Genomic DNA, 27,260 nt, shown 5'->3' with positions numbered 1-27,260 from the left:
TGCACTGTTCCCTGTTACTTTTACCAAGTTGTACTGATGTCCAGTCCTGTTGCGCATGGAGATTGTCTTCATTGTTAGGGGCCTTGGCATGTGACTACAAGCGAGACGTCTCTAACGGGATCGCCGATGACATTTTTTTTTTTAAGATAAATAAACATTTTACTCTCTTGCTCTTTGATGCACAGCCCATAACTTTGGTCTTTGTCAAAAGTCCCCCTGTCAGATGTAATAACTGGGTCCACACGTCTGGTGGGGGCTCTGCTGTTTAACTTCAAAAGCTGATAGGTGATTGATTTTTTTGCAAACCTTTTTTCCTCCGATGCACGGCTGTCTACAGTACGATCAGTGGCACAACTATATACCTGAAGTCCAAATAACGCCTGTGTGACACTGATTCTCCAATATGGTCGCTGGACTTTATGTTAATATTCATAATGCAAACAGTATGCATACTGCATGTTACCTGTTAGGGTTTATATTGTTATTACAGTATTGTTTTTAGAAGTTAGTTAATTATGTTTGGGGTCTGTTTATCTATCTATCTATCTATCTATCTATCTATCTATCTATCTATCTATCTATCTATCTATTGTTTCGTTAGTTCAAATGTTAAAATTTAGACTAAATGTGTTGGTGGTGTTATTAATTCGGGCTGATTCGCTTTCTGTCGGGATGAGATCCATGGCAGCGTTACAGATATATGCCAGAATTTTATCTATAAATAAACAGGCTACCTACGCATTCAACGTTACTTACTCCTCAACACCAATCGCTGATTTATTTACATTTAAAAATCATGAACGTCAAAGTAGTTATTTTGTGTATAGGTTAAATATAAAAAGCATCTATAGGCATGAGCTGTCGAAAACCCAATGAGTTATGAGGAAGACGAGAGGGAAAAAAGCCCTTTTTAATTATACCAGTGTGTAATACAGTACCGCGGTGTTTAAGTCTGACCGCTGACAGCTCGGTGACTGGCGGCTCTCCGCCCGAAACTGAGACATCAAGGCGCACGCCGGGTCTGGAGAGATTGCTTACATGCATCGCTCAAGCTTCAAGTTCATTTCCGAACCACGTTCAATTATAAACCCAGAGGCAAGACACTATACCACCATCTTTAGATGGCGCATGGTGGGCGTTTTTAAAACTTTGTTTCAGTGACCAAAGGCAGTCTCCTCTCCCCTTTCCGTGCGCAGCTTTATGAAGACGCAGCGATGAACGCCGAACAGGACAGACCGTACGTCTGCAACGCCCCGGGATGCACCCAGGTGAGCAACGCAGCTGAAATTAAACTAAAAACCACGTATATAATCCAACGGGAATTTGAGACGTTTTCTTACGTTTGGGCCTTTGTCAGTTTATTGACGATATATCCGTTGCCGATAGTCTTGACCTACAGTGATGATAATTCAAAGGAAAAAAGTCTCCCAAAGGCGCTTTGCATTTCCCATTTATTTGAACACAGTGATGATAATTATTATGCTGTTTGTTGAGTTAGCTGGCCTAAATTATGTTATACGATTGGAAAAATACCATAAATCTTTAAAACTCGAGTATTCACAAATTCCGAATTATGCATTAGTGCATTTGGGTTAGTGAATAGAAAACGAAATAAGAAGTCGAATTTAATACTTTTTATAAAAAGTTTGTCTAGACTACTCTTAACAGACGATATCTAAACGGAATCCAGCTCTTGTTTATATGCGTTCGTGTTTATTTTCATTTACTTGCAATGATAACCTGTTGATTTTTTTGGCATTTCTGTTTTCGTACTGCAGAACATTAACGTCAACCTGTTAGATAATTTCTCATATAGGTTAAATGATTCATAAGATACGACGAAATTTCACAGGAAAAGCTACTATTAACGTGCTTTCCCGTGAAGATTACTTATTTTTTTACATTTTTGTTTTTGTAATATTGCTTCTTCTCGGATGGTTACAAAGTATAAAAGATCAGACAAAACAAGACAGATTTTACATTAGACCTATAGGCCTATATATATACTGCGAAATATTTTCCCCTCAAAAATGTAAAAATCAAGCGCCGATTCTACCTAAAGTAGGACTAAAAGAAATTCAGAACAACTTCGGTAGATAATTATTTTTTTTAATTAGAAATCCACTGTGTTTAGTTTTGGCTTTTGGGTGTTTTTGTGTATTTTCCTCCACCCTGATTGATAAGATTCATTTCAAAGATTTAGGCTACGTTAATATCATCAAGTTAAGCATTTAAGGGAAAATAAGTTCCTTCCGTTTAAGAGCTGGATTATATGAAGGAGAACACGTTTTTCCTGTGTAATGTAATAACCAGATGTGTGGCGTTTTAAATACCTAAAACGCACTAAAGGCAGTGTGGATCCAAATCTCTCGGCATCAGGCAGATACGAGATATTAAGATATTAATATCTTGGCTAGTATTTACAGAGGGTGCTTCTTTCTTTGGTAACCAGCGATTATTAATTCATTAAGATCTAATGGTTATGGAAGTTATATATTATTAAAATGTGTTAATGACAAGTTGCATTTCAATGCGACATTTCTTAAGTTCGGGTGGTTTAAATCTTTTGACGGAATCGTTGCCGTTTCGTCTTTGGACAATCCGTAATGATTGTGACCCGGTTCTCTCTCTCTCTTTGGACGGGTTTTGCCGATTTTATTGACCGGCCGAGAGTCTGTATATTCGGGTAGGTGAGAGATTGGCTCAGTGTTCGCTGTCCGTATGTAATTCTTAGTGCCTAAGCAGTTCCTAAACATGGATCTTATCATTTAACAATACCAAGATATAAGAGTAGTTGTAGTTTCTCTTTATTTAATCGATTTTGCATCTTAAATTTCTACTTGTAGCTCAGTTAGCTGCACAAATTCACAACTTCTCAGAGAAGAGGTGCCACGGGTATAATACCTAAAAAGCCATTTGCTTTGTTTATGATTGTTCCTATATGTGAATGACTCTGTCCTTCCTTTTATGAATCAAGTATTTTGGCAAAGGCCAGTTAGTAAACCGCCAAGCAAGACCAAAGACCTAGAAAAAGTATTTTAGTAACATTTTCCTCCAAAAGCACCTTTAAGGTACAAATAGTGGCTAATTCAGTGGACCACCTGATGTGGTCTCTGAGCTCAGATCACTAACCCCCCGTACCCTGTACCCACAGCGATTCCCCACAGAGGACCACCTGATGTGGTCTCTGAGCATGCTCAGATCACTAACCCCCATACCCTGTACCCACAGCGATTCCCCACAGAGGACCACCTGATGTGGTCTCTGAGCATGCTCAGATCGCTAACCCCCCGTACCCTGTACCCAGAGCGATTCCCCACAAAGGACCACCTGATGTGGTCTCTGAGCATGCTCAGATCGCTAACCCCCCATACCCTGTACCCACAGCGATTCCCCACAGAGGACCACCTGATGTGGTCTCTGAGCATGCTCAGATCGCTAACCCCCCGTACCCTGTACCCACAGCGATTCCCCACAGAGGACCACCTGATGTGGTCTCTGAGCATGCTCAGATCGCTAACCCCCATACCCTGTACCCACAGCGATTCCCCACAGAGGACCACCTGATGTGTTCTCTGAGCATGCTCAGATCGCTATACCCCATACCCTGTACCCACAGCGATTCCCCACAGAGGACCACCTGATGTGTTCTCTGAGCATGCTCAGATCGCTAACCCCCATACCCTGTACCCACAGCGATTCCCCACAGAGGACCACCTGATGTGTTCTCTGAGCATGCTCAGATCACTAACCTCCATACCCTGTACCCACAGCGATTCCCCACAGAGGACCACCTGATGTGTTCACTGAGCATGCTCAGATCGCTAACCCCCATACCCTGTACCCACAGCGATTCCCCACAGAGGACCACCTGATGTGGTCTCTGAGCATGCTCAGATCGCTAACCCCCCGTACCCTGTACCCACAGCGATTCCCCACAGAGGACCACCTGATGTGTTCTCTGAGCATGCTCAGATCGCTAACCCCCCATACCCTGTACCCACAGCGATTCCCCACAGAGGACCACCTGATGTGTTCACTGAGCATGCTCAGATCGCTAACCCCCATACCCTGTACCCACAGCGATTCCCCACAGAGGACCACCTGATGTGGTCTCTGAGCATGCTCAGATCGCTAACCCCCCGTACCCTGTACCCACAGCGATTCCCCACAGAGGACCACCTGATGTGTTCTCTGAGCATGCTCAGATCGCTAACCCCCCGTACCCTGTACCCACAGCGATTCCCCACAAAGGACCACCTGATGTGTTCTCTGAGCATGCTCAGATCGCTAAACCCCATACCCTGTACCCACAGCGATTCCCCACAGAGGACCACCTGATGATTCACCGGCATAAACATGAGATGACGCTGAAATTTCCGTCTATAAAGAATGACAACATGCTTTCAGGTAAGAACATGCATAACATTACTCGGGAGCCAAAATTATTCGTCACCGGTACCCACCCCCACCCAGCCAACTCCCCGCCACCCCCCCATCAAAGCTCACAACCTCAGTTCTAAGTCAAGTTTATCCTAAACCTTGAAAACCCTGGCAAGTGATAGCTCAGCCGCAGGGCTTACGCGGCACGGCACGGCCTGTTATAGGAGAGTGGCTAAAACGTCCACACAGGATCACTTACAAATCTCCCCAAACTTCTGGGGGTGGCAGCTAACAGTGAGTGGGTGTGTGTACATGCTTTCCTAACCATTTAAGAACTTTTTTTTCTGGAGGGAAACTAAAAGCATCAACCTTGGCTTATCGATTTCCATCTGTTATGAATTTTGTTGGTTTGGGGTCGGGGATTATATTAATCGTATTAAGACGGCATCGCGAATACCTGAGAGTGTGTGTGCGTGCAGATTTGCGTTGATGTGCAGGTGGGATGTATACGTCAGACCATAAAACAGGAATCTTCAGATACTGTAGGTATTATTTTTTCAGTCTTCTTTATTTGCTTTTAATTAATGTTTCAAGGTGAGACCATTTTCTTAGGGTTTGCTGAATTGAACTAGAAGTTTTGAGCTTATGACAATATTTCTCTTACTCAAGGCAGTATGTAACCAGATGACTCTTATCAGTGTACTCTCCCCTGGGCCCCCTGTGGGCCCCCGACTGAATTCTGGGGTTGGAAGCAAATGGGGATCTAGTGGAAGGGGGGGTCTGTTAGACTTGGGGGGGGGGGGGAATTTGAGTGAAAAATGACAACGAGAAGTTAATGGAGCTTCATGCTTGATTTGAGTAATTTCTTGGGCCAGTGATTGTTTCCCTGGCTGTAGACTCTGCTTGATTAGGAGTCAGGATAATGGGAAAGACCACACAGAGGAAGAAGACCTCCAATCTGACTGCATGAGCTCATTACGGGCTCAATGTCTGAGGCGCAGCCTGGCAGACGTGCCTGTTACCCCGGAAACAGATGGCTGACATGTGTAAACATGACCTTGACTTTGGGTCCCCTCCTGTCAGGATCCCACCGTTGCCTATTGCTGGTAACTGCCGTTTTGGGTAATTGTATAAAAACACAGGACGGCTGGAAATCTGACCCCGAGTCACAGGGCGATTTAGACGACAGAGATTTTGACGCGAGGGAAAGTTCTCGTCTTATACCACGGAGTGGGTCATGACTGATGAGCGAGAGGCTGATTCTGAGCAGCTGAGAGCAGTTTGGCAAACATGGCAGGCCATTTGTGGTTTTTACCAGTCACTCTCTTGGGTCCCAGACCTGTTCTGTTGAGTTTTTGCGACCAGCACAGAGTGATTCAGTTGTTTTTACAATTCACACTCATCTGAAGATGGATTCAGGTTCCTCAAGTATGCTCCATTCTGAGTCACAGTTCCCTCTCTTGAGAGAATTGGCAGTTTTTTTACTCTTTGTGGAGACCAACTTACTGTGGACCAACTCAGGGACTTAACAAAAGCTTGATTGTATCATCTGACGGAGACGTTTACATTATTCCCAGCTAGTTAACACTTCCTCATACCAGTTAACTCTCTAACACTCTACTTGACTTAGTTAAACTACAGGGAGATTTGGATCATTGCATTCCTGTCAACTGAGAGCTCACTGAGTATTAGCAATGCATTGTAAATTCCATTCAGATAGTAAACAGAAGACCTTGACCTTTATTGAGATTACCAGCAGAGTTTCCAATGTATCCTGCCTAAGACCATCAAAAAATTAAGCCACTTCTCACCACCTGGACGTTTGGGTTCAGTGAGGGCATTTATTTGTGTCTTTCAGACCAGACGCCAACGCCGACACGGTTTCTGAAGAACTGTGAGGAGGTGGGGCTCTTCAGTGAGCTGGACTGCTCCATAGAGCAGGAGTTCTGTAAAGCCCAAGAAGAAGAGGACAACAAACAGGTGAGGAGAACGTTCCCAGATAGACACTTGTGTGAGACAATGAATGCAGGACTGTGGAGGATATTGTTTGCAAATTTTAATACTAGTAATAATATTTAATACTGTGCAGGTAAGCATCAGCTAGGTATAACACACACACTGGAGCTGCAATTTACTCTCTCTCTCTCTCCCTCTGCCTGTTAGGACCCCTAGCAGCCAGAATAATATTGCTCATAGGTGGCCACATAAATGCCTGATAGTAAATAAAAGTAATTCAGTGTCTGAATATTACAGGGATCATCACCCATAATATAACACAGACTCTACACACAAACATACCTCACGTTTTCAGATTTCTTTCCAGATTCTTTCACATATTGTTTTGAATCAAAATTCAACTTAATTTTTTTCATTTAATACGCTATTAGTGAACAGAGTTGGGTAATTCAGATCCAGAGAGTAAAAAATCCAGACCGGGATTTTGTTTCAACCAACAAGTTGAATACTCTGTGACTGTGACTCTTTATGCTGAACCGGACGGTTGAAACAAAATCTTTGAAACAAAGTTTTAGTCTCTGGACCTGAATTACCCAACTCTATTAGTGAATGTGCTGTAGAGCTATGTAGATGGAACTGCATTTCCCTCAACTGATTCCGTAAAAGTGTGTGTGTGTCCTGTGAGCGACTGGCAGCCCACAAGCACCTGATAATTGCTAAAAATTGGGAACTGGATGTAGATGGTCGACAGAGGAGGGTTATACCTGGAATAAAGCAGGGTACAGGTTGTATGTATGAGGGGTTGGTGTCCTCAGGTGAACAGGACAGACATAGACCCAGATAAAGCCCACTCAGGTAGACTGGTAAGGAAGTCACCTTATCAGCTGGCTAAATGACAAAGGCGGGACGGATGGAACAGACACCTGACCTGCACCCGGTAAGAGGACCTGGGGGATCGGATTCTCAGCCATGCTTTAAACAGGTCAAAATCTTTCTCTGCAGCAAAGACTCTCAGTGGAAGTTTACTCCCCCCCCCCCCACACACACACGTACCGTTCTCTGCACGTACACTCTGCACGTGTCCGATGTATGTAGATATTCGGTACTTGCGGTTAATCTTAGTCTCCTGCCACAGGAGTACCGGCAATAGCGCTTTGACAAAAAGCAGTTCTAGAGCTTTCCTAGCTGTCAGACGCACATGCTGTCAGAACAGAAGGCAGTTTGTGCTGCCTTGCTGCAGAGGGGACCAGTGTGCAGGGGTGTACCTAGAAATTGTGTCCCCCCCTGTCAAAATGTCACCTTGGGCCCCCCAGCCAAATTTTATGTATTCAAGGGCCCCTGTCAAGTGCTGACCCCCTGAATGTGACAGGGTATCCATGCCCCCCCCCCCCCCCCCAACACCCCTGCCAGTGTGTCATCAGAAAGGTCACCAAGATCTCCTTCTCAGCGGGATTCCCGCTTGACCATGTTCCACATCTCTTTCTCGGCGGGATTCCCGCTTGACCATGTTCCACATCTCTTTCTCGGCGGGATTCCCGCTTGACCGCGTTCCACATCTCCTTCTCGGCGGGATTCCCGCTTGACCGTGTTCCACATCTCCTTCTCGGCGGGACTGCCACTTAACTGTGTCCCCTTATCTCTCCCTTGCCAGAGTTTGTCTCTGCACGGCCCGGGGGGGCAGAACCAGCACCAGAGCGGCCACATGCGGGTGGCGAACCACGGCTCGGGCATCGTGATCCAACAGGCCATCCCTTCGCCCCAGTCCAGCTCTGTCATCACTCAGGCCCCGTCCACCAACCGGCAGATTGGGTGAGTCCATCACACATGCAGGGGGGGAGGGGTATCAAAGTTGCCTAAGATGCAATTGTCTTCAACGTGAATTGTGTACGCAGAATGTCGAATCGTTCATGGCCTCAATTATGCGATGAAGCTCTTCACCCTCATGTGATCGCCTCACATGCACCAGTGCACAAGCGATATAGAAGGCCGATTCGTTTAATGTGATCTAATCTCGCGATGTACGATAATGGGCACACGGTCGCCCACTCGGCAGACTGCCGTAGAGGGGGTCTATCACGCCAGTTAGCATTTTAGTTAGCGATACATGCTTCTTTGCTCAGGGTAACGATGTTGTGATTTACAGATGGTTACTAATGGCTCCTAAAAAAGAGACCGAATCTGATTAGTCTTGGCCTGTCATAACCAAAGGATAGTTGCTATGTCTTATAAATTGGATTACTTCTGCTCCAACCACTGTAGTTAGCATTAGCTATAATTAGTGGTTACTGCTAATCATAACTTAAAACACATTACCCCGGCAGTAGCCATTTTCCTGAAAACAGGTCAGCACCGGGGGCGTAGGGGTTTCGGAGACAGGATACCAGACTTCACGCAAGAAGGGGACACAACGAGAGGACAGGCAGGAGGGGGAGCGGGTCCGGGTTAGATTGCTCAGCACGTCTCACCTGAAAGTGGACGATACCTCGCGTCGATCCAGTGATCGCACTGGGCTAAACAGTACATTGTTAATGACAGACAGCTGTGTCTTCGCATTCTCACGAGGAAGGGGATGGAACAGACGCGACACATATTACTTATTGAGGACCAAATTGAGGACCATTAGTAATATGTTTCACCTGGTTCACCCAGCATCGCCATACATATTCAGGCGGCGCTATATATAAATGAATATGTGAACATGCATTTAATACCATATTAATTATATGGTTCCATCGTGGGGGTGCATGATTAAATTCAGGAGTAGCGAAGGTGCATTTTTTTCACACGCTGAAGGACGTCTTAACGTCTCATTCATCTGTGAGTTTTTTTTTTTTTTTTTTTTGGGGGGGGGGGAGGTGGACCAGGCTTGCAGCTGTGAAATCTGAGGACCCTGGTTGTTATTTGCCAACAGAGACCCTAAGATGTAACCCCCCCTGTGCTCACCCCCACCTATTCCACCTCTACCCTGAGGGCCAACTCTTGACAGAAAGCAGCGGCAAACTCATGCATTTTAAAGGGGCAAGACAAAAAAAATAAAAGGTTCTTTAGAACTTTACATTTCACGGCTATCATTATCATAAGGGGGAGGGCAGGCGGGCGGCTCTGCCATTCTGTGGCCCTGAATCATAAACACGTGGAACTGAGTCGTGTCAGAGTTAAATGTGTTAGACACAGCAAGTCAAGCGAATGAGACACTGCAGAATCAAAGGCGCTGGCCTCACCTTTTGACATCGGAGTGAGGGAGGAGGTAGGGGTGTTAATCACATCGTACACGTTACACCCAAATGTAATGCTTTGTGGAAAAGTGTTAATGTAACATTCTTAAGGAAAAAGATCCAGGAAAAAAAAATCAAGAAGTGAAACACCAGGGAGAAAAAAAATGAAAAAGAAGGTTCCGGAGTGAGTGAACGAATGCCTGATTTTGTCAAGGATCCTTATTCATGAGGGACTGGGCAGGCGACCATGAGTGTGGACCGCAGCTGAAAAGCAGAGCCTGCATTTTTTCACATTTATGAAGTCCGTGACCCATATAGGCGCCCTACACTGGACGCTCTTTAGAAGAGCAGTTCGGTTGCTGTAATTTTATTGCGGACGGAAATAACGTCGAAAGGAAGCCCGGGCAGATCTACGGTTATGAATACGGCCGCCCCGCGCGTGAGAGACGCGTTTAGCGAAACCTTGATTTGTGCGCTGGAATAATAAACATATTTATTCTTTGCCAAAAACTGGCTCTGCACCAGCAGCGTTGACATGCTTGATGTATTGCTCGACGTCTTCGCCTTCGCAATCCGCAGACCGCAGAGCGGAGGGCCTTAAGTGCCGGTTATGGACGCAGTTTTTTTTTCCCCCTCCTTGCGGCTGTTTGTGGTTATCCAACATTTACGGAGATTTATTCAAAAGCTGTGAATAAATTAGCAACGGGTAAATCCAGACTGGGTGTGAGAATGTAGCACAAGGGGAGACCCAGTAAAATCATGCCGGCATTTTGGGGACGTCTTCAGAAATTCTCTTGACCTTTTCAGGAATCTATATTTATCTATCAATGAAGATCAACATGTTCTCCTTATTGTGGTCCAGCCTACAGCTGCCTGCCCCACCAGCATGGCTCACTGGGGACGGAGGGTATTATTGTATTTACTGGGGTACCAGCGCAGGGTGGAACAAGCATGGAGTCACACAGGGTTCTCCCCAAACGGCCTGAGGTTCTTCCCAAACGGCCTGAGGTTCTACCCAAACGGCCTGAGGTTCTTGCCGTTGGTGTTTGCAGGGTACACTGCCAAGGAGACCAGCGGGTCACATTGTCCAGACAGCTGCCCAAGTTCTCGGGTCGAGATCTTCTCGGAGTCCCAGAATCAGCCCTTTTGCAAGATCTAATCTAATTAGGTGTGGAATTCCATTAAGAAAAATAATTCAGGGCTGAAAGAAACCGGAAAAGGGCGGGCAGTTTGGACGAGGAGACCGAACGAATGACCCCATTGTTACGCTACGCTAATACGCTAACGCACGCTGGCCTTGATCAGAACGCCATGAAAGCAGCTGGAATGTCACGCAAACGGGGTGATACTTCGGTTACGAGTAGCGCCCACTGCTCTATTTCTCTCAAGAGAGCGCAGAATTTCTTTGTCATCCGCCCTCCGTTGGGGTCACCCACATCTCACCGTCGATTGAAGGGGGGGGAGGGTGGGGGTTCTGTCCGTCACTCACTTTAGGCGTGGGGGGGGCGGGGTGGAGTCTTACCTCTGCATGGCCCTTCTTGGCCCTGGGCCCAGATCCATTGACATGGAGTCCCATTATGCTGCAAACAGAAAAATGAGCAATATGACCTTTGACCCTAAATGTTTTGCTCCAGGGCAGAACAGAGTGAACGGAGGGTCTGAATGCACTATAAAGGAGGTTTATTGTGCGCATATGTGTGTGTGTGTGTGTGTATTTGAGATGGTTTACGAGAGTTTATGTGTTATTTTGGGGCATTTAGGACCTCAATGTTTGATTTTATGGCTTTATGATAAACATATATATATATATATATATATATATATTTATACACACACACACACACACAGAGTGATCCCCCGCTATATCGTGGATTTTCCCCTGATGTATCACAGTTCTCTGCGTATAGCGTGGTCCGATTGTTGTGAGCAAACTTTTTGTGAACTTTTCATTTTGTTTTAAGCCCTAATATTTAAGGCTTAAACTATAAAAAAAAGGTTTATTTATATGGTCTTTCTATATCTCAGATTTTCACCTATTGCTGATGGGTCTGGAACGTAACTTCCGCGATAGGCGGGGATTTCTGTATATATAATATGATTATTTTCAATTGAGTTTGATGACTGCATCTCTGAACTTGTATTAAGGAAGTCAGAAGTTTCACTGAAGCCTTGTATCACAGTATCAGTGATTGTTTGCGCGTGTGTGTGTGTGTGTGTGTATGTGTGTATGTGTGCATGGCCTCAAGAGCAGAGTTTTATTATGTTTGTGTTCTCCAGAGAGCAGGTTCGCAGTTCGTTCGGAGAGGAACGCCCAAACTCCGCTCATTTTTGGAGTAGTCTGTCACCCCCGCCTGGGGCCGCTACATACAGCCTCCCACAGAGAGGGAGAGAGAGAGAGAGAGAGAGAGGGATAGAGGGAGAGAGAAATGGAGGGGAGAGACAGGGACAGAGAGAGACTCGTCCACCTTATGTTATCGGGTGTATTTGTAGTCCCCGTTTGTCCTTCTGGTGTGTTTCACTGTGGACACCATTTCACCTGTCTGTGTTCCTGCACGTGGGTACGATGATAACATATGAGAGAGAGAGACAGAGAGAGACAGAGAGGGAGAGATACATGCACACAGGCAACCAGGGAAGAGAAACAGAGGGGGAAGGACATAGACGGGGGGGAGAGAGACAGAGACGGGGGAGAGAGACAGAGACGGGGGAGAGAGACAGAGACGGGGGAGAGAGAGACAGAGACGGGGGAGAGAGAGACAGAGACGGGGGAGAGAGAGACAGATATTGATGGGGGAGAGAGAAATACAAAGATGGGGAAAGAGAGACAGACAATGACAGGGGAGAGAGATACAGATATGGGGAGATAGAGAAGGCGAGAGACAGATGGCAAAGAGATGGAAAGAGGGACAGAGACAGGGGGACAAGCAGGGGAGAAAAACAGAGGGGGAAAGACAGAGACTGGGTGAGAGAGAGATGGAGAGATTGTGGGAGAGGTGGAGAGACGGTAAGAATGTGCGGTGATGAGGCACCTTGATGACTCACCTGTGTCTGTTCAGAGCAGAAAGTCACACCTTAGTGCATCTGGGCACATGGTGCGCCACCGCACTGGGGCCCCAGCCCTCTGCCCCGCATTGCGGCCCCAGCCCTCTGCCACCGCATTGGGGCCCCAGCCCTCTGCCCCGCATTGGGGCCCCAGCCCTCTGCCACCGCACTGGGGCCCCAGCCCTCTGCCACCGCATTGGGGCCCCAGCCCTCTGCCCCGCATTGGGGCCCCAGCCCTCTGCCCCGCATTGGGGCCCCAGCCCCCGGGCCCCCCATAGGCCGCAGGATCCCACCGGGCCGCGCCGCTGCCCGTCCTCCCCGGCCAGGCGTAGCTGCTCTACATGCTGATTGTTCTGCGCGTTCCCCGTCCCAGCGGCACCCCTCCCTCTGTCAATTAGAGAAGGCGACTTGCTGGCTCAGCCCGTGCAGCCCTCGCCCATAGTGCGGGGCCAGCTGTGAGGGCGCTGTTTCTGCCCGTGTTTACCGCCGTCGGCATGGTGACGCCGCCGCGCCGAATCTCCCGCTGTCTGGAACTGGGCCGCGGGGCTGCTTTGGTTACATCTGAAAGTTTTTTTTTTTGTTTCTTTCTTTTCGGCTGCTGGGGTTCTGCGTGACCTCACCGGCGTGGGGGGGGGGGGGGGGGGCACGTTGCTGGCTTGTGAGGTGGTGCTGGTGCTGGTGCTTGGGGGGGCGGGGGGTGTCGTGGACGAGGCCAAGAGCATTACATCATCTTTGGAGGGCTGTGAGAGGGGAAGGATGTGACTCAGAGGTCTTGCCACTCTCTCTTTCTCTCCGTTCTCCTCTCCCGTCTTCATTCCTCCTTTGTCCTGTTTTCTGTTCCTCAATTTATCCTCCCCTTATCCTCCATTCTCTCACATCCCCCTCTCTTAAAGCACTCCATCTCCACTTCATCCCTTTCTCCTGCTGCACTCTTTGCTTCACAATCCACTTCACTGCAATCGCTGCTTATTAACGTGACATTAGCTAATTAACCCTGTTGCCCTTTTAATTGTTCCTAATCCCGTTTAATCTCTCTTTTTCTCTTGAAAGATGTTAATCTTTATTCTATAGCTGTAGTTCCTTAATCGAGGTCCTCCGTCAGGTTCCACCAGCCTTCCCTGCCCTCTGAGTCATGTGTGGATGTGAGATGAACTTCAGGAGCATTGAATACCCAGGTTGCCGGAATGGGAGCTGGGGAGTTCCTGTAGGGCTCGGAACCGGCCTAGACATTCGAGAAAGAGGTTCTTTTACCCTTTGGTTCTGTTAGGTCTGTGATGCACTGAGAGGCAGCTGCCAGCAAAAGCTGCTTGACATGAAGATACGAAGAACAGAGTTGAGATGCTTCCTTTAAAAACAGAGATGTAACGGGTACGAACCCTGAGACACAGGTTATAGGCATCGCTCTCACATTCTCAAGCACATGCACTCAGTCTGTAGTACGACACATAACCCCCCCCCCCACACACATCAAAGATGCTCACACTTTAAAAACTGCACTATATGTTATGTTGATATAAATCTTTGTACCCTATTTGCATAAGTGGTTGCTTCCATCATGAGCTGGTGAAACTGGCTTTTGTCCTGAGGCGATATCTCCACACTGGAGATACTGGTGTGTCCCTTCAGATGGGGATCACTGTAAATCAGATGTGCGCTTCTTAGTGTAGTCCCCACCGAGAGACCCTGCTTTCAGTTCTGTACAGTGGGCAGTGTGTAATGCATTTACTGCTGCAGTGTGCTCTGCTGACTCGTGCTGGAGTGACAGTGGGTTAATTATTGCCGAAACAGTGTGTTTGATCTGTCCTTCCTAGCGCAGCGACTCGTCAGACAGGTTGGGGTGTAGGTGACGTGTGACATCAGATGACCTGTTTCATCAGCGCGATTTGAGCCGGTTATGTTATACGTTTCGGAGTTTCATCTCTCAGGGTTACGGAAGGTTCATAGGCTTCAACCAGGGATGGATCATCGATGCACAATGCAGCCGCTCATGCATGCATGTCCGCAAGCAGCATGTGAAACATCGCGATAACGTGTGAAGGGCCCTGCGCGGCTGCTCTGCAGACCTCTGGATGCTCAGTGTAGGACTTTCAAGTGGTTTTTTAGAAAAAGACGCCATTTTGCTGTCATGCACTTAAGGAAAGGTGCATCTTCTGCACTCTCCCACTCCTACAATGACAAAGATGACAGGTATTCTGTAAGCCAAGTGTTTATTAAAATGGTTTTAGACTTACTGTAGCTGGTATTGGGAAGTGATACAGCATATTGTATCAATATAATTAAATATCGAATAAACGCACATTGACTCACATCTTAGCAATGGTCAGTGTTCTTTTGCTCCCTGGAATGTAATTATATTTGCGTGCATTTAAAGCTCAGAGTATTTAAAAAGCATCCTTCTCAAGTTCAGTATTACACTTTGATGGTAATTTTTAACAATAGCTTTTCTGTTGTATTTCCTTCCCAGGTATTTTTTTCTGTCTGTTAGCTCTGATTGCTAAACGTGTGTCGTGTTTCGCGACATCGATACCCGCGCGCTCGTCCTCTTAAAGTGACGGCGCGTCTCGGCGTCTCTCCCCACTCCAGGCCCGTTCCCGGCTCGCTCTCTTCCCTGCTCCACCTCAGGAACAGACAACGCCAACCGCTGGCTGCCTCCATGGCCGGCCCGCTGCCCGATCCCAGCATGCCCGGTTCCTCCGCGGTGCTCATGCCCGTAAGTATCCCTCTTGGCTTCTTTTAGTGTGACGGCAATGCTGTGTATACATAAATGACACTATAAACCAAATTATATAAGACTGATATCCAAGACTGAACTTTGTTAATTCAGGGTATGAAATATATCCATCCGTCCATCCATCCGTCCGTCCATCTGTCCGCCCATCCATCCTCCAGCGACATTGAGGACAGGGGGCTGTAGCTTATTCTAAGTAGCTAAGGACAGACACAGGGGACACAGGAGATCTTGGATAGGATGTCAGTCTGTAGCTGGTTACACACACTTAGACACATCAGCAGATCTCATACATTCATAGTTTCAGGTATATATGCAAGGTGGCGACATATAAGGTAAAGTTGCCCTTTAATGCAGTGAAACAGGAGTTAATGTCATCAGGAACTGGTGAGTGTCAGTGATTGTGCTGCTTGGCCCTGCAGATGGACAGCCAGATGAGCATGGGCTCCAGCGTGATGAGCATACAAAGCCCCGCCCACAGTAATGCCTGCTCCGCCTCCCACATCCCCCCCATGCACTCAGAGACAAAACAGGTAAGTGGGACACACACACACACACACACACACACACAGAGCAGGGGTGCGGGTGGCTGGGTGGGCCCTGCCTTTCCAGTGGGCGGGTCCTGCTTTTCCACTGGGCGGTGCCAAGCCCCCGTGCTCTGGGGTTGGCCGTGGGCAGCTCCTCATATGATCCCGAGTTGAAGCTTGGTGTCAATCTGCCAAGAACTGAGGCTCTGGAACTAATAAAGGGGCCTTTATATACTGGGGCAGTGAGGCGGGCGCCGGCCTCGTGATGTATGTCTTCATATACAGAGTGTGTATCTGGCTCCTGCAGCTTTTCAATGCTCGGGGGGGTGGGCATTACCTCGGGGGGGTGGCTAGGAGGCGCCATCGAGTCCTGCCGTCCTTCCTACTTCGTGTGGCGGAGGATCCAACGACGTCACAGCCCCGTGCTACCGTCCAATTATGTGGCGCTTCGTTGCCTGGCAACCGCCATTGCCCCTCTGTCATGGGCAATGCTGTGGCCCAAGATTTAAACGTGCCGGGTCTCCATTCTGAGCCAGACAGAGGGGCCTGTCTCTCCTCGATGGTCTTGGCAAAACAACAGAGCCCATATCAGCAGCCGTCGCCATTCATCCGCGTTTAGATGGACAGACTAACACCCCCCCCCCCCACGGCCCCCCCGCATTCCGCCAGCACACGCACACTCCCTCACTCGCCGACAGGGTCAGCCATTACATGCATGATGGGGGCTTCCTGCGTGATGAGGCTGATCTTCACTCGCTGCCAAACTACGTGAATCGCCCCACCCCCCCAATAAAGATTCTGTGACTGAGAAGAAAGCGCCATTTTTAAAGTAAAACTGATAGGCAATTTTTCCTGTATGTGCAACAGCTGGCTCAGACACCCACCCACAATTCTTTACTCTTACACCATCTGCTTTTTTCTGGCTTCCAAAAGACCCCCCTCCCCCCCAACGGAGTGCAGGTCATTTACCTTAACTGACATGGTAACGGAATGCTATTTTCGCAAAGTTTGTATCCAGCACAGCCAAACACATTAACTGAGAGCTTTACCCAAAGTGACTTACAAATTACGCCCATTTATACAGCTGGATATATTACTCAAGCGATTCAATTACCTTGCTCAAGGGTACAACAGCAGGTCCCCTGCGGAGGCCTGAGCCAACGGCGTTCTGGAGTCCACACCCCACCCCGCCCCCCCCCCCCCACCAACCCTGCACACAAGCGCCGCCGTCCGTCGATCCCGATTTTAAACGGTTTGACCAGAACAATGAGGGATGGTGTTTCCCACGGCTGACCCGGGGTATGAAAATATGTGATCTGGCTTTTTTAAAGTCACAAAGGCAGAAAAAAACACAAGATAAAAGGGAGGGGGGGGGAGCTGGTGCCAGAGGTCTGCAGTGGAGGACGTTGTGCCAAGAGTGCCATTCTGTGGGCACCTGGTCGGGAGTTCCGTCCCTTGCTGCCACCCCCTCTGGGCAAATCATGTTTGTCCCGTCGCTCTTGTTCATTTGTCTGTAGCTATTGGGGACGGGGAGGGGGGGGGTTGCAGGGAGGGTTGACCTGCCTTTTGGCTCCTAAGGTTTTTAACGTTAGCTGCCTTGGTCACTGATACGCTCCGCGGCCCAGGCAGCAGTGCAGCTTGCCTTACGACATTGCGTCAGCATTCAGGGTTACTGCGCGGCTCCAGGCTGCGACAGACAGGCTGGACGCCACAGTGGGTTAATGTATGCAGGGGCGGACATCGTGGCAGAAAGAGAAGCCCGCAGGTGTCTGAAAGAGAGACGAGGAGCGGACAATCGGGGGTACAAAGTGCAGGACCGTGGCTGCTAATGGTAACCAGGTGCAAATTTCAGGTGGCCAACTGAACACATTCCCTGAGTTTGCCCATCTACACTGGCTGGGCCATCAGAAGAAGAGCATCTTGAAGGGTGGCCCACAGGAGGAGAGTTTGTGTGTCATTGGCCCACCGGCATCCTGCTTTAAAAGAAGGACGTCGGCGTGGTCCTCTGTCCTGTCAGTTTTTTAAGCATGGATTTTTTTAGGCTGTGTAGAATTCTCCTTCAATCCACTTCTAGACTTACTTCACCTAGGGATTGTTTTAGTGGGCAACAGAAGTCCACAATCCTGCAGACTCACCTCACGCTCACCTTGAGATGATGGCGGGCCCCTCCGTTGGAGTTCGAGGACAGTGAGAGTGGAAAATTGGAAAGGAACGGGCCTGTTTGGATTAGCCGCTCTGATGTGGGGGGGGGGGGGGGACCACGGTTTCATACATGTCAGGCAGATCCCAGGCGCGAGGCCGATAAGCGAGAGGCCGGCTATCGTGTGACTGTACCATGACCGAGCCGAAATGTCATCTGGTCCACATCTCCGTCTCGACCTAATCTCATTACCCACGTCTGTTGACTTTTCTGCAAATGAGAAATTACTCTGGCTGTAATCGCACCCGGAACAGCACCGGCGTCCTCTCTACGTCCTCTGAGAGGCCCGACAGAAGGTTTTTTCCAACCCCAATCCTCCCCCCAACTCACACCAGCCCCCCCAAGTCAGGGGAACTTGGAGGATGATCATTTGCTAGCCTGTGCGGCTCCGTCAGGCTCCGTCACCTGCAGTGTTGAGCACAGGAAGCCCAGAATTCAGATGAGAACCAAGTGGCACCTGCTGTGGTTTGACCAGCAAACCACAGGAAAGTTACTTGCATCACTGGTTCTCTGGGACCATGAACTTGTTTTATCTCACCGCTTCAGCCGGAGAATCCGGGGCTGGATGTTCAGTTGAGTATAAAAATTTGGTGTTTAGGTGTTATGCTATGTATGGCCTGCAGGGGGCACCATGCAGTGCCTGTGGTGTAAATGCTTTATAAACAGCTGCCTCGGGTCCTTCAGTGATTTCCTTGGCGATTCTCTGGTTGAATGTCTGGACCTTGTTTTTTGGGTGATGTAGGGAAAATGCAAGGAAGTTGCGAGTTTGCAGCATTCATAATGACTCTTTTGCACCCGCCCCCCCCCCCCCCGCATCGCTTTCCGGCCCCACTAAGAGTCCCCTACCCATTGGTCCATCCCGCTCCTTTCCTGGATCCGTACAGGGGGGCGTCCATCTTGATTCGCCTGTGCGTCAGTGTGAGAGGCTGCGATGGAGGGTCTTGCCGTATGGACACCCCCTCCCCCCTTTCTGGTACACGGGTAGCACGGCCCCATGCGTCAAGTCCTGCAAAGCTCATGCTGTTACCTCACCGTTCGTTCCCGTGTCGCCGATGAAAGAGCCACCCGTCAGAGGGGCGGGGGCAGGGGGCGGGCCCAGTCCCTCACCCGTATCAAAACAGGACCCCCGTGCCAGGTATCACGCCCTCACCCAGAAATCAGAGCCGATCCGGTTTCAAAGTCCCCCTGCCCCCAAGGCAGCTGTGGAGGTGAGATCAGATAGAGCACAAGCGTGCAATCAGCTGCCCTTTGTTCTGCTCCAAGAGCTTTGTCGTCATTCCAGACTCCCAACTCCTCAACGTGGCTGCATCCAGTCGGGGCTTGTAGATAGGAATGCATCCTCTCTAATATGGGTAATGATTTGTTGTTTATATTGTTACTAGGGACAATAGATCTGTCACTAAGCATCAGAGAAGGTGCTGAGTTTTTATGAGGTAAACAATACTATATGCTCCTCCTCTGTTACCCCGCGCTCTGGATGTGGTCCTGGCTCGGACTGGCTCAATGACATAATCCCTGGCATGCTCTGAATGTACTGTGTTTTTTTAACTGTAGAATAGAGGGGGGGAGTTGATTCTCAGAGAAGCATTGCGTAACTGAGTGCGAACGTGAGCGCCGTCGTCGCAGGGAGTGGACCATGCGGCTCTCCAAGGGGGTGTAAAACAGGCCGAGGGGGTTTGCACGAGGGTGTCTGTGGTCAGTTTTTGGGAGCTAACACCTGTGGTTAGTTGGGTCATTCGCTTTTTCACACGCCTTTGTGTAACTCGTTCTTCAGCTAATCGGCTGTCACCTTATCGGGGTCATAGTGGTCGCGGTCTGAAAGTCACTCTGCACCTGAAACGCTTTTTACGGTATGCGGTTTCTCTCTGGATCATGTGACTTACCCACTCGGTTCCTAAAATAGAAATGTTGCTTCCACAGCGTACTCTCTCGTGCTCCAGTGCGCCCCCCAATGACCATCTGTGAGGCGTAAATGTGACACAGATGAGCACCTCTGGTCCCAGACACCTGTCGCCGCGTGCCTCCCCCCCCCCCCCCCCTCCAGGCGGGACATAAAGGCCGCGTTTCATGGCGAGGGCAGCGTTCCACGACGTCTGCGTGAATGGCGGCATTGTGGGGGGGCTGGTGTCATCGCCGAGAGACGATGATGTCAGCGCAGCCGGCCGAATCCACGGACTCTGGTGCAGCCTATGGGATGGAGGCCTGTAGTAGTGCGTGACGGTGACACTCGGGCTGTCAGACGCTCCGATGTTCCTCAGCACCGCTCAGCTGTGTCGCAGGTGGAGTCCGAGAGTCTGACCCACAATCCCCTACAATGACCCCCCTTTTTACCTGGGTCATTGCTGTAAATTACAAGGAAGGACTTTCCCAAATATTTACGTGTTTTTGTCTAAGAAGTAACGGAGTGGCAGTGACAGGACTGTTGAATCCCTGGGGAGGTTTGATGGGGCAGAGTTACTCTCTTACACGGCAGACGGTCCTTATGTTACTCGAGAGGGTAAGAGACACTCTTTTACAGAGACGGGACAATGACACCTCACTGACACTTGGGCTTTAAAGGAGCCGGCCTGCTTTTTACGGAAGAGTGATGGTTCCCTCAAGTAACCTGCTGCTTCATTGTCTCGAGCTTTGCTCTGATAAAGTATAACTTTCATCCTACGTGCCTTTATGCTGAAAGTTACATACAAGATCACCCTGGACCTCTTGATGTCTGACAAAACCAAGCCTGTTGGCCTTTAGTTCCCCAGGCAACATTTTAGCCACTCAAAGGTACAACTGCAGGTCCTTTCACACTGGCAACAGATTACGAAGTTCAATGTGTTGAATGACATTTCATAATATTTTTTTTATATTCCGAAACCAGTGTGAAATAAAAAGACACAGAAGACAAAATAAATGTGTGATCCAATAACAAATGCGGACTTATTACATAATCGTTGACCAAGCAGTCAATGAATGTAGAATTACTCTAATTGTTTGACATGAAATAAATCCAGCTGGTTGCTGTGGAAACGGCCCCTGGATATGGGCCAAAAGCCATGAACTTTTATTTCCTGTATCTGAGATGTGATTTGCTGCCCCGAGAAAAAATGTGAACTGATAGCATTGGCATTTCATTTAAGGAAAGTTCAGACCATTTGAACAGAAAAAGAATAGATCTTTCTTATGTTCAGATAGGATGAGCTGATTCTGCTCTGAAACATCCAAACGTTTTTTATTTTCTAGACATGTTTCTCTGAGTATTCACTGGCTTTTATCAGGTGTTTTGCAGCATGAATTTCAGCTGAGATTTCTTTTTTCCCAAAGTCATATAATGATACAGCAACCTGCACGTTTTTGCTAGACAGCAGCAGACAGACAGAGCTGGAGTTTGCAGCTGTCTGCTGCTCTGTGATTATCTGTGCGCATGTAGAGAGTCGTGAAATTAGGGCTACCTAAGGGGCAGTAAAGATTCGTTAGCATGTGAACTGCAGTCTCTCGCCTGTCATTCTGTGGAGGGAAGGAGGAAAAGATCTTCTGCTCTCTCAATCATGCCAAACACATTCACCCGACACACGCTAGCCTGCTCTCACAGTCATGCCAAACACATTCACCCGACACACGCTAGCCTGCTCTCACAGTCATGCCAAACACATTCACCAGACACACGCTAGCCTGCTCTCACAGTCATGCCAAACACATTCACCAGACACACGCTAGCCTGCTCTCACAATCATGCCAAACACATTCACCCGACACACGCTAGCCTGCTCTCACAGTCATGCCAAACACATTCACCAGACACACGCTAGCCTGCTCTCACAGTCATGCCAAACACATTCACCCGACACACGCTAGCCTGCTCTCACAGTCATGCCAAACACATTCACCAGACACACGCTAGCCTGCTCTCACAGTCATGCCAAACACATTCACCGGACACACGCTAGCCTGCTCTCACAGTCATGCCAAACACATTCACCGGACACACGCTAGCCTGCTCTCACAGTCATGCCAAACACATTCACCCGACACACGCTAGCCTGCTCTCACAGTCATGCCAAACACATTCACCCGACACACGCTAGCCTGCTCTCACAGTCATGCCAAACACATTCACCAGACACACGCTAGCCTGCTCTCACAGTCATGCCAAACACATTCACCAGACACACGCTAGCCTGCTCTCACAGTCATGCCAAACACATTCACCCGACACACGCTAGCCTGCTCTCACAGTCATGCCAAACACATTCACCAGACACACGCTAGCCTGCTCTCACAGTCATGCCAAACACATTCACCCGACACACGCTAGCCTGCTCTCACATTCCCATAGAAAGTCATTTTAATAGGCAGCCCAGTGAAGGGGGGCATGTGTTTGCTGTGTTAATGCCTCCCAGTTGAGGGGGAGATGGAAACTTAATGAAGGGAACAAGGCAGGGGACCGAGGGGGTGGGGGCGTTGCTGGTGTGGCAGATGGGTGGCACTAAGAGTGGGCACTGCTGTGCTTTCTGGGGAGGGCGGTAATTAAGGCCCCGTAGAGGCGATCCCATGGGACGGGGGGCCCAGCTCTCACTGCCAAGGAAACGCCCATGATTTATATCCCAATTATAAGGCCTATTTACACACATGTGCACATGCAGAGACATTGGCACAGTCCCTCAGCCACACACACACACACACACACACACACACATGCAGGGGCAGTGTTTCTCGCTATTCTGAACATTCACACACAGATTCTGACTTACACAGATGTTCGTCCCTGCCAATTCCACCTGGGAATTTACTCTCTGGGTAGCCATGCCAGACTCCCCCCCCCCGAAAGTGTCCCTGAAAGTGGATCTTATAGGACATGTGGTCGTCATGAGTGGTTGAAGTCGAAATGTTCTTCAGAATGTGCTAAATAAATGCAGGGTCAGACACTCTTTGGAGCCATTGAGGGTCAGGGGCCATGTTGAAGGGCCCAGTTTCCAGCCCTGGCATTTGGAAGCCTAGTCTGCTGTGTGACACGGCACCTCCGTTCTCGTAAGAATGAGACCAGACCAGGTCCCTGCCCATCAGCTGTGTCACTGTTGCACTGTTACTCTTCAACCAAACGTTTGACAAAGTTCTATTTTAAGGATACCGCCCCTCTCGGGAGTTGAACCAATAGCCTTTAACCTACAAGTTGCCGTTGCACCTTGACATTAGTCATCATACCTGAGACCAAGATTGTTTTCGTTATTTTCAACTGAAGTCAACACCGTGAGTCTTGCCCGTGTCACCTTGTACTCAAGCCAGAGTCGATGTGGACGGTGAAGGTATTATTAGATATCATTTAGCTTCACAGGTATGGTACTAGCAGGATCCAAGACTCAACGCTGAGTCATCGGTCACTTATTTTTCATCTCCCTGCCCTCGTTAAGGAGGTACACGGCCAGATTCTTTCAGATTGTCAGACATTATTAGACCTTGCCGTTGATTTTGAGGATGTAACACTCCTGCCCAGCAGATCCCGTGGTTTTTCTCGCCCGCTCCCGACACATACATCCCATAATAACTGTTTTCTGCTGAACCCGTCTTTCCATAATGGAGAGCCGTCACTGGCGGTCAGGGTGTTGGTGACGACGCCGGCGAACCCATCATTGTCGACAGCGTTCGGCGAACGCAGCAGGACGGCGGTCGGGGCGTCGCCCGGCGCCCAGTGTCTCACCGAGGACTTGAGCACAGATAGATAAGACGGGTTAGAGGCCCCAAAGTCAGGGCTTCCAGTCGTCTGACGAGTGCTGGTCGCAGTCAAGGATCCATCTTCTCCTGACACCTGAGCCCCACATCTTGCAGCACTGAGGTGAGGCACCTTCATCTTCAGCCTGTCCTGTCACGTCAACACAGAGAAAAGGTCTGCTGGGTCATTCTCAGCCTTTTACCTGTTTCTCCTGCTTGGAACCATCTTAGTTCTGTTTGTGTCGGTCTGTGACTTTGCTCCTCCGTGGAGGATCAGAAACTGAAACGCATTTTACTTAAACCTCGCATGGAAATATGTCAGGATTAACGGGGAGGTTAAGTGACCTTTCTTTTTTGTATAAAAACCGTTGCCTTGTGTTTCCCGGGTGGAAACGTTAGTTTAAATTCGCAGTGGTCAGAGGAACTTTGACGTCGGAGAACGACAAGAATCTGGGTGGCTTTTGTGTTAAAACTGAAAGCTTGTTTTTCATATTCTTATTCAGTAGTGGGCACCTTTGTTTTTAAATCTCGCTCCAGGTCTCGAAGGCTTACAAAATGCAACAAATATCATTGAATGACCTCGTATCCAGTATGGGTACTGTTGCTACATACATGGTCAGAAATATTCTTGGTGGTTTATTTGGTCGGAATCCCAGGTCCGTGGCTCTTCCTGTTTTTTTTATTGGTGGCTGGCTCTCTGAGTGACCTCGCCGCCTCGCCGCCTCGCGCGGTAATGCATCCCGCAGATCCAGGGCCGCTCGTGTCAGCCTCTGCCCCCCCCCCATTATCCAGCTTCCCTGCCTCTGGCACTCTGACCCATAACACACCTACTGTGCCCCCCTCTGGTTTTTATGTGCCGCAATTGAATTAAGGAGCAGATAGCGACCCCCCCCCCCCCCCCCCGCCAGCTGGACGGATATCAAAATGTGTGATAAATTATCACCAGCTGAGCTGGCTTTGAGTGGGACTGAGACTCGCTGTGATCTCTTCCCTGAGCTACTCTGGGCCAGCACCAGACCCCCCCCCCCCCATTAAAAGCCGTTTCCATTGAGGGTTGGCACCACTCCAGAAAGTCCCCCCCCCCCCCCTTGGCTCTCAGTGCACCGCCAAACTCCCTGTCCCTCTATGGTAAAGGGAGAGTCAGAAGGCGGGAGTTGGGTTGACAGCTGAGATTGGATGGATGGGTGGGGGGCCATTTAGGGTCCTTTCTGACAGGCCATGTGGTTCAGAGTGAGGTGTGACCTTGGAGGTAATGCACACTTTAACCCCCTAAAGACAGCAATTAATACCCCCTGCTGGACTTATCAAAATTCTTTGCTCACCAATACTAATAAAAACAATGTAGCAATAAATAATGACAGAATGCATCTTATTGCGGATCGCTAATATTAATCTCCTGCTGGACTAAATTATTTTATTTATTCACAAATTTATTTTACAACATTGCTTTTCTCCCTCTATGGTTTTCTGTCCTTCCTTGGCTTGTTTTTTGAGCCTCTCAGTGCTCTGTGATCGTGTGATCATGTCGTCCGTGACCATCTGCATACATTTGGTGTTCAGTGCCTCCTTGCCACTATGTACCAAATGGTCGAGCGGCTAGCATATGCCACAGTGTCTATACGCCAGATGCGGCCTGTCGACATCCGTCACAGCAGATCCTGAGGCCGCAGATGTGACATCCTGTTTCGTACCTTTTCTGGAAACTTCTTTAGATTAGCCAGTAAGGAGTCTGAGGCCATTTAATTGGTGGTGAGGGGGTCTCTCAGGCATTTATACATGGATGTCATTGGCTGCTAAGTCTGCGATGCCCCGTTAAGCGCCGCAGTGCCGTTTTGGCATGATCTACATCTAGCAGCTGCGGAATGGGGCTTCATCGCCGGTGTGGGGAGCAGCGGAAGCAGATGCCCTGGAGAGCCAAAGCCAGCCATCGCTATGGGTTGGGTACTAGCTGGTCTCAGCGTGCCGGTTTCTGTGAAGAGCCGAGGGCCTCGTCAGTGGGTAGCACGACCCCCACGGGTGGGAGGCGGTGAGTGGGTGGGACTTCGGAGGCTGCGAGATACGGGGCCGTAAATCACGGATGCGGCATAGCAGTGCGGTGGGGGAGGGGGGCAGTGCTGGGAGAGGGTAACAAGCAGGCAGGGACTGCACTGCAGGGGGAGGGGGAGGCTAGTGAGAGTCAGGAAGAGTGTGGGGAAGTTGGTGGGGGGAAGCAAGGGGTGGAGGTGGTCTGGTTTGGGTGGTGGTGGGTGGGTGGGGGGGGGGAGGGCGGGCGGGGACGATGTTGCACGCTGGCTCCGGCCCAGTGCTCCGATTAGGCCAGCTGGCCGCCTTTCCCTCTGGGAATTATGAATGTGCAGCTTGTTAAAGAGATGGAGGCCGGGGCATGGACTGGACTGACTAGAAACAGCTGGAGGAAAAGAAAGCGGGAGGAATTAAGGAGAGAGGAGACAAAGAGGGAGAGGTGAGCGAGCCCCGAGACTCCGCCGCTGGCGTTTCGGCGCCGCAGAAATCAAGGGTGGAGGAGGAAAGCGGCGAGGAGGCGAGTGGAGGAGCACAGAGCTGCCCGGCTGGGCTTCGATTTGCACCGTCACAGAGAATCCGTGGAAAAATAGTGGGAATGGAATCGGAAAAGGAGGCCGGCAGGCTTCTGATTGCGTGCGATGGCTGATTTAGGAGCAGCAAATAAGCGGTGAGGGGTGGCCTCACTGGAGAAGAATGGGAAATATTAAAAATACCTTGAAACTGGTAACACTGGGAATGCTGTAAGCGACAGTGTCAGAGGCCACAGCGGCGAATATTTGGGCTTTTTTTCTTCTCGACGCAGAGACTAAAGGCTGCACTCGGACATCACCCTGGAGCCATCGCCAACGGCAACATGAACGCCATGGGCCACATGATGGACATGATGTCGTCGCGGCAGGAGCAGGCCACTCATCAGCACCTGCACTCCCACCCGCACCCGCAGCAGCACCTGCAGGCTCCGCCCCACGGCTACCAGCACCACGCCCATCAGCACCAGCACCACCACGGCCACGCGCAAGGCCACGCCCAGAGCGGGCACCACCACCCGCAGAGCCACGCCCACCACCCACACCCTCCACATCTGCATCCTGGCCACGCCCACCAGACCTCCCCCCATCAGTCACTCCACTCCAGAGCCCCCTCCCAGGTACTCCCTAATGCTCCCCATCTGAATTATAATTTAATTCATAATTATAATTAGAGCTAATTTGCATAGTAGATCTCTGCTAGCATTATCCAGGACTGGTTATCCAGATTTAATAAAGTCTTAAATTTAATTAGATGCAAGTACTTAATTTAATTTGTAATATAATCAGATTCAAAATTGCAAAATGTCTTTCTTCAGTTGCGAAGCGCTGAGGAGAAGAAACGTGTGTTTTATCTCTGGAAAAAATAACTAGAGATAGAAAGGAAAGAGTAAAAGATTGAATGAGCTGCATTGTGGAATCGTTTTTAATTGCTGGGACGTGCTGCTGTGTCTCTCCATCGATATACATGCT

General features: G+C 49.2%; 1 protein-coding gene across 1 annotated transcript in view; it reads left to right on the top strand.

The window, feature by feature from the left end:
• Window positions 1-698: 698 nt before the first annotated feature.
• Window positions 699-27,260, top strand: part of LOC111846972 (cyclic AMP-responsive element-binding protein 5-like) — a 33,237-nt gene continuing 6,675 nt past the window's right edge. Inside the window, exons 1-8 of the mRNA XM_072705700.1 lie at window positions 699-1,095; window positions 1,197-1,268; window positions 4,317-4,410; window positions 6,242-6,363; window positions 7,991-8,148; window positions 15,180-15,306; window positions 15,747-15,857; window positions 26,564-26,908. Coding sequence (XP_072561801.1) covers window positions 1,039-1,095; window positions 1,197-1,268; window positions 4,317-4,410; window positions 6,242-6,363; window positions 7,991-8,148; window positions 15,180-15,306; window positions 15,747-15,857; window positions 26,564-26,908 — 1,086 coding nt within the window. The 5' untranslated portion in view covers window positions 699-1,038. The remainder of the gene's footprint in view (window positions 1,096-1,196; window positions 1,269-4,316; window positions 4,411-6,241; window positions 6,364-7,990; window positions 8,149-15,179; window positions 15,307-15,746; window positions 15,858-26,563; window positions 26,909-27,260) is intronic.

Source organism: Paramormyrops kingsleyae, chromosome 23 (assembly GCF_048594095.1).
Source record: "Paramormyrops kingsleyae isolate MSU_618 chromosome 23, PKINGS_0.4, whole genome shotgun sequence".
NCBI lineage: Eukaryota > Metazoa > Chordata > Actinopteri > Osteoglossiformes > Mormyridae > Paramormyrops > Paramormyrops kingsleyae.
Note: the sequence above shows the minus strand (reverse complement) of the source record. Positions and strands in the feature narration are given on the sequence as shown.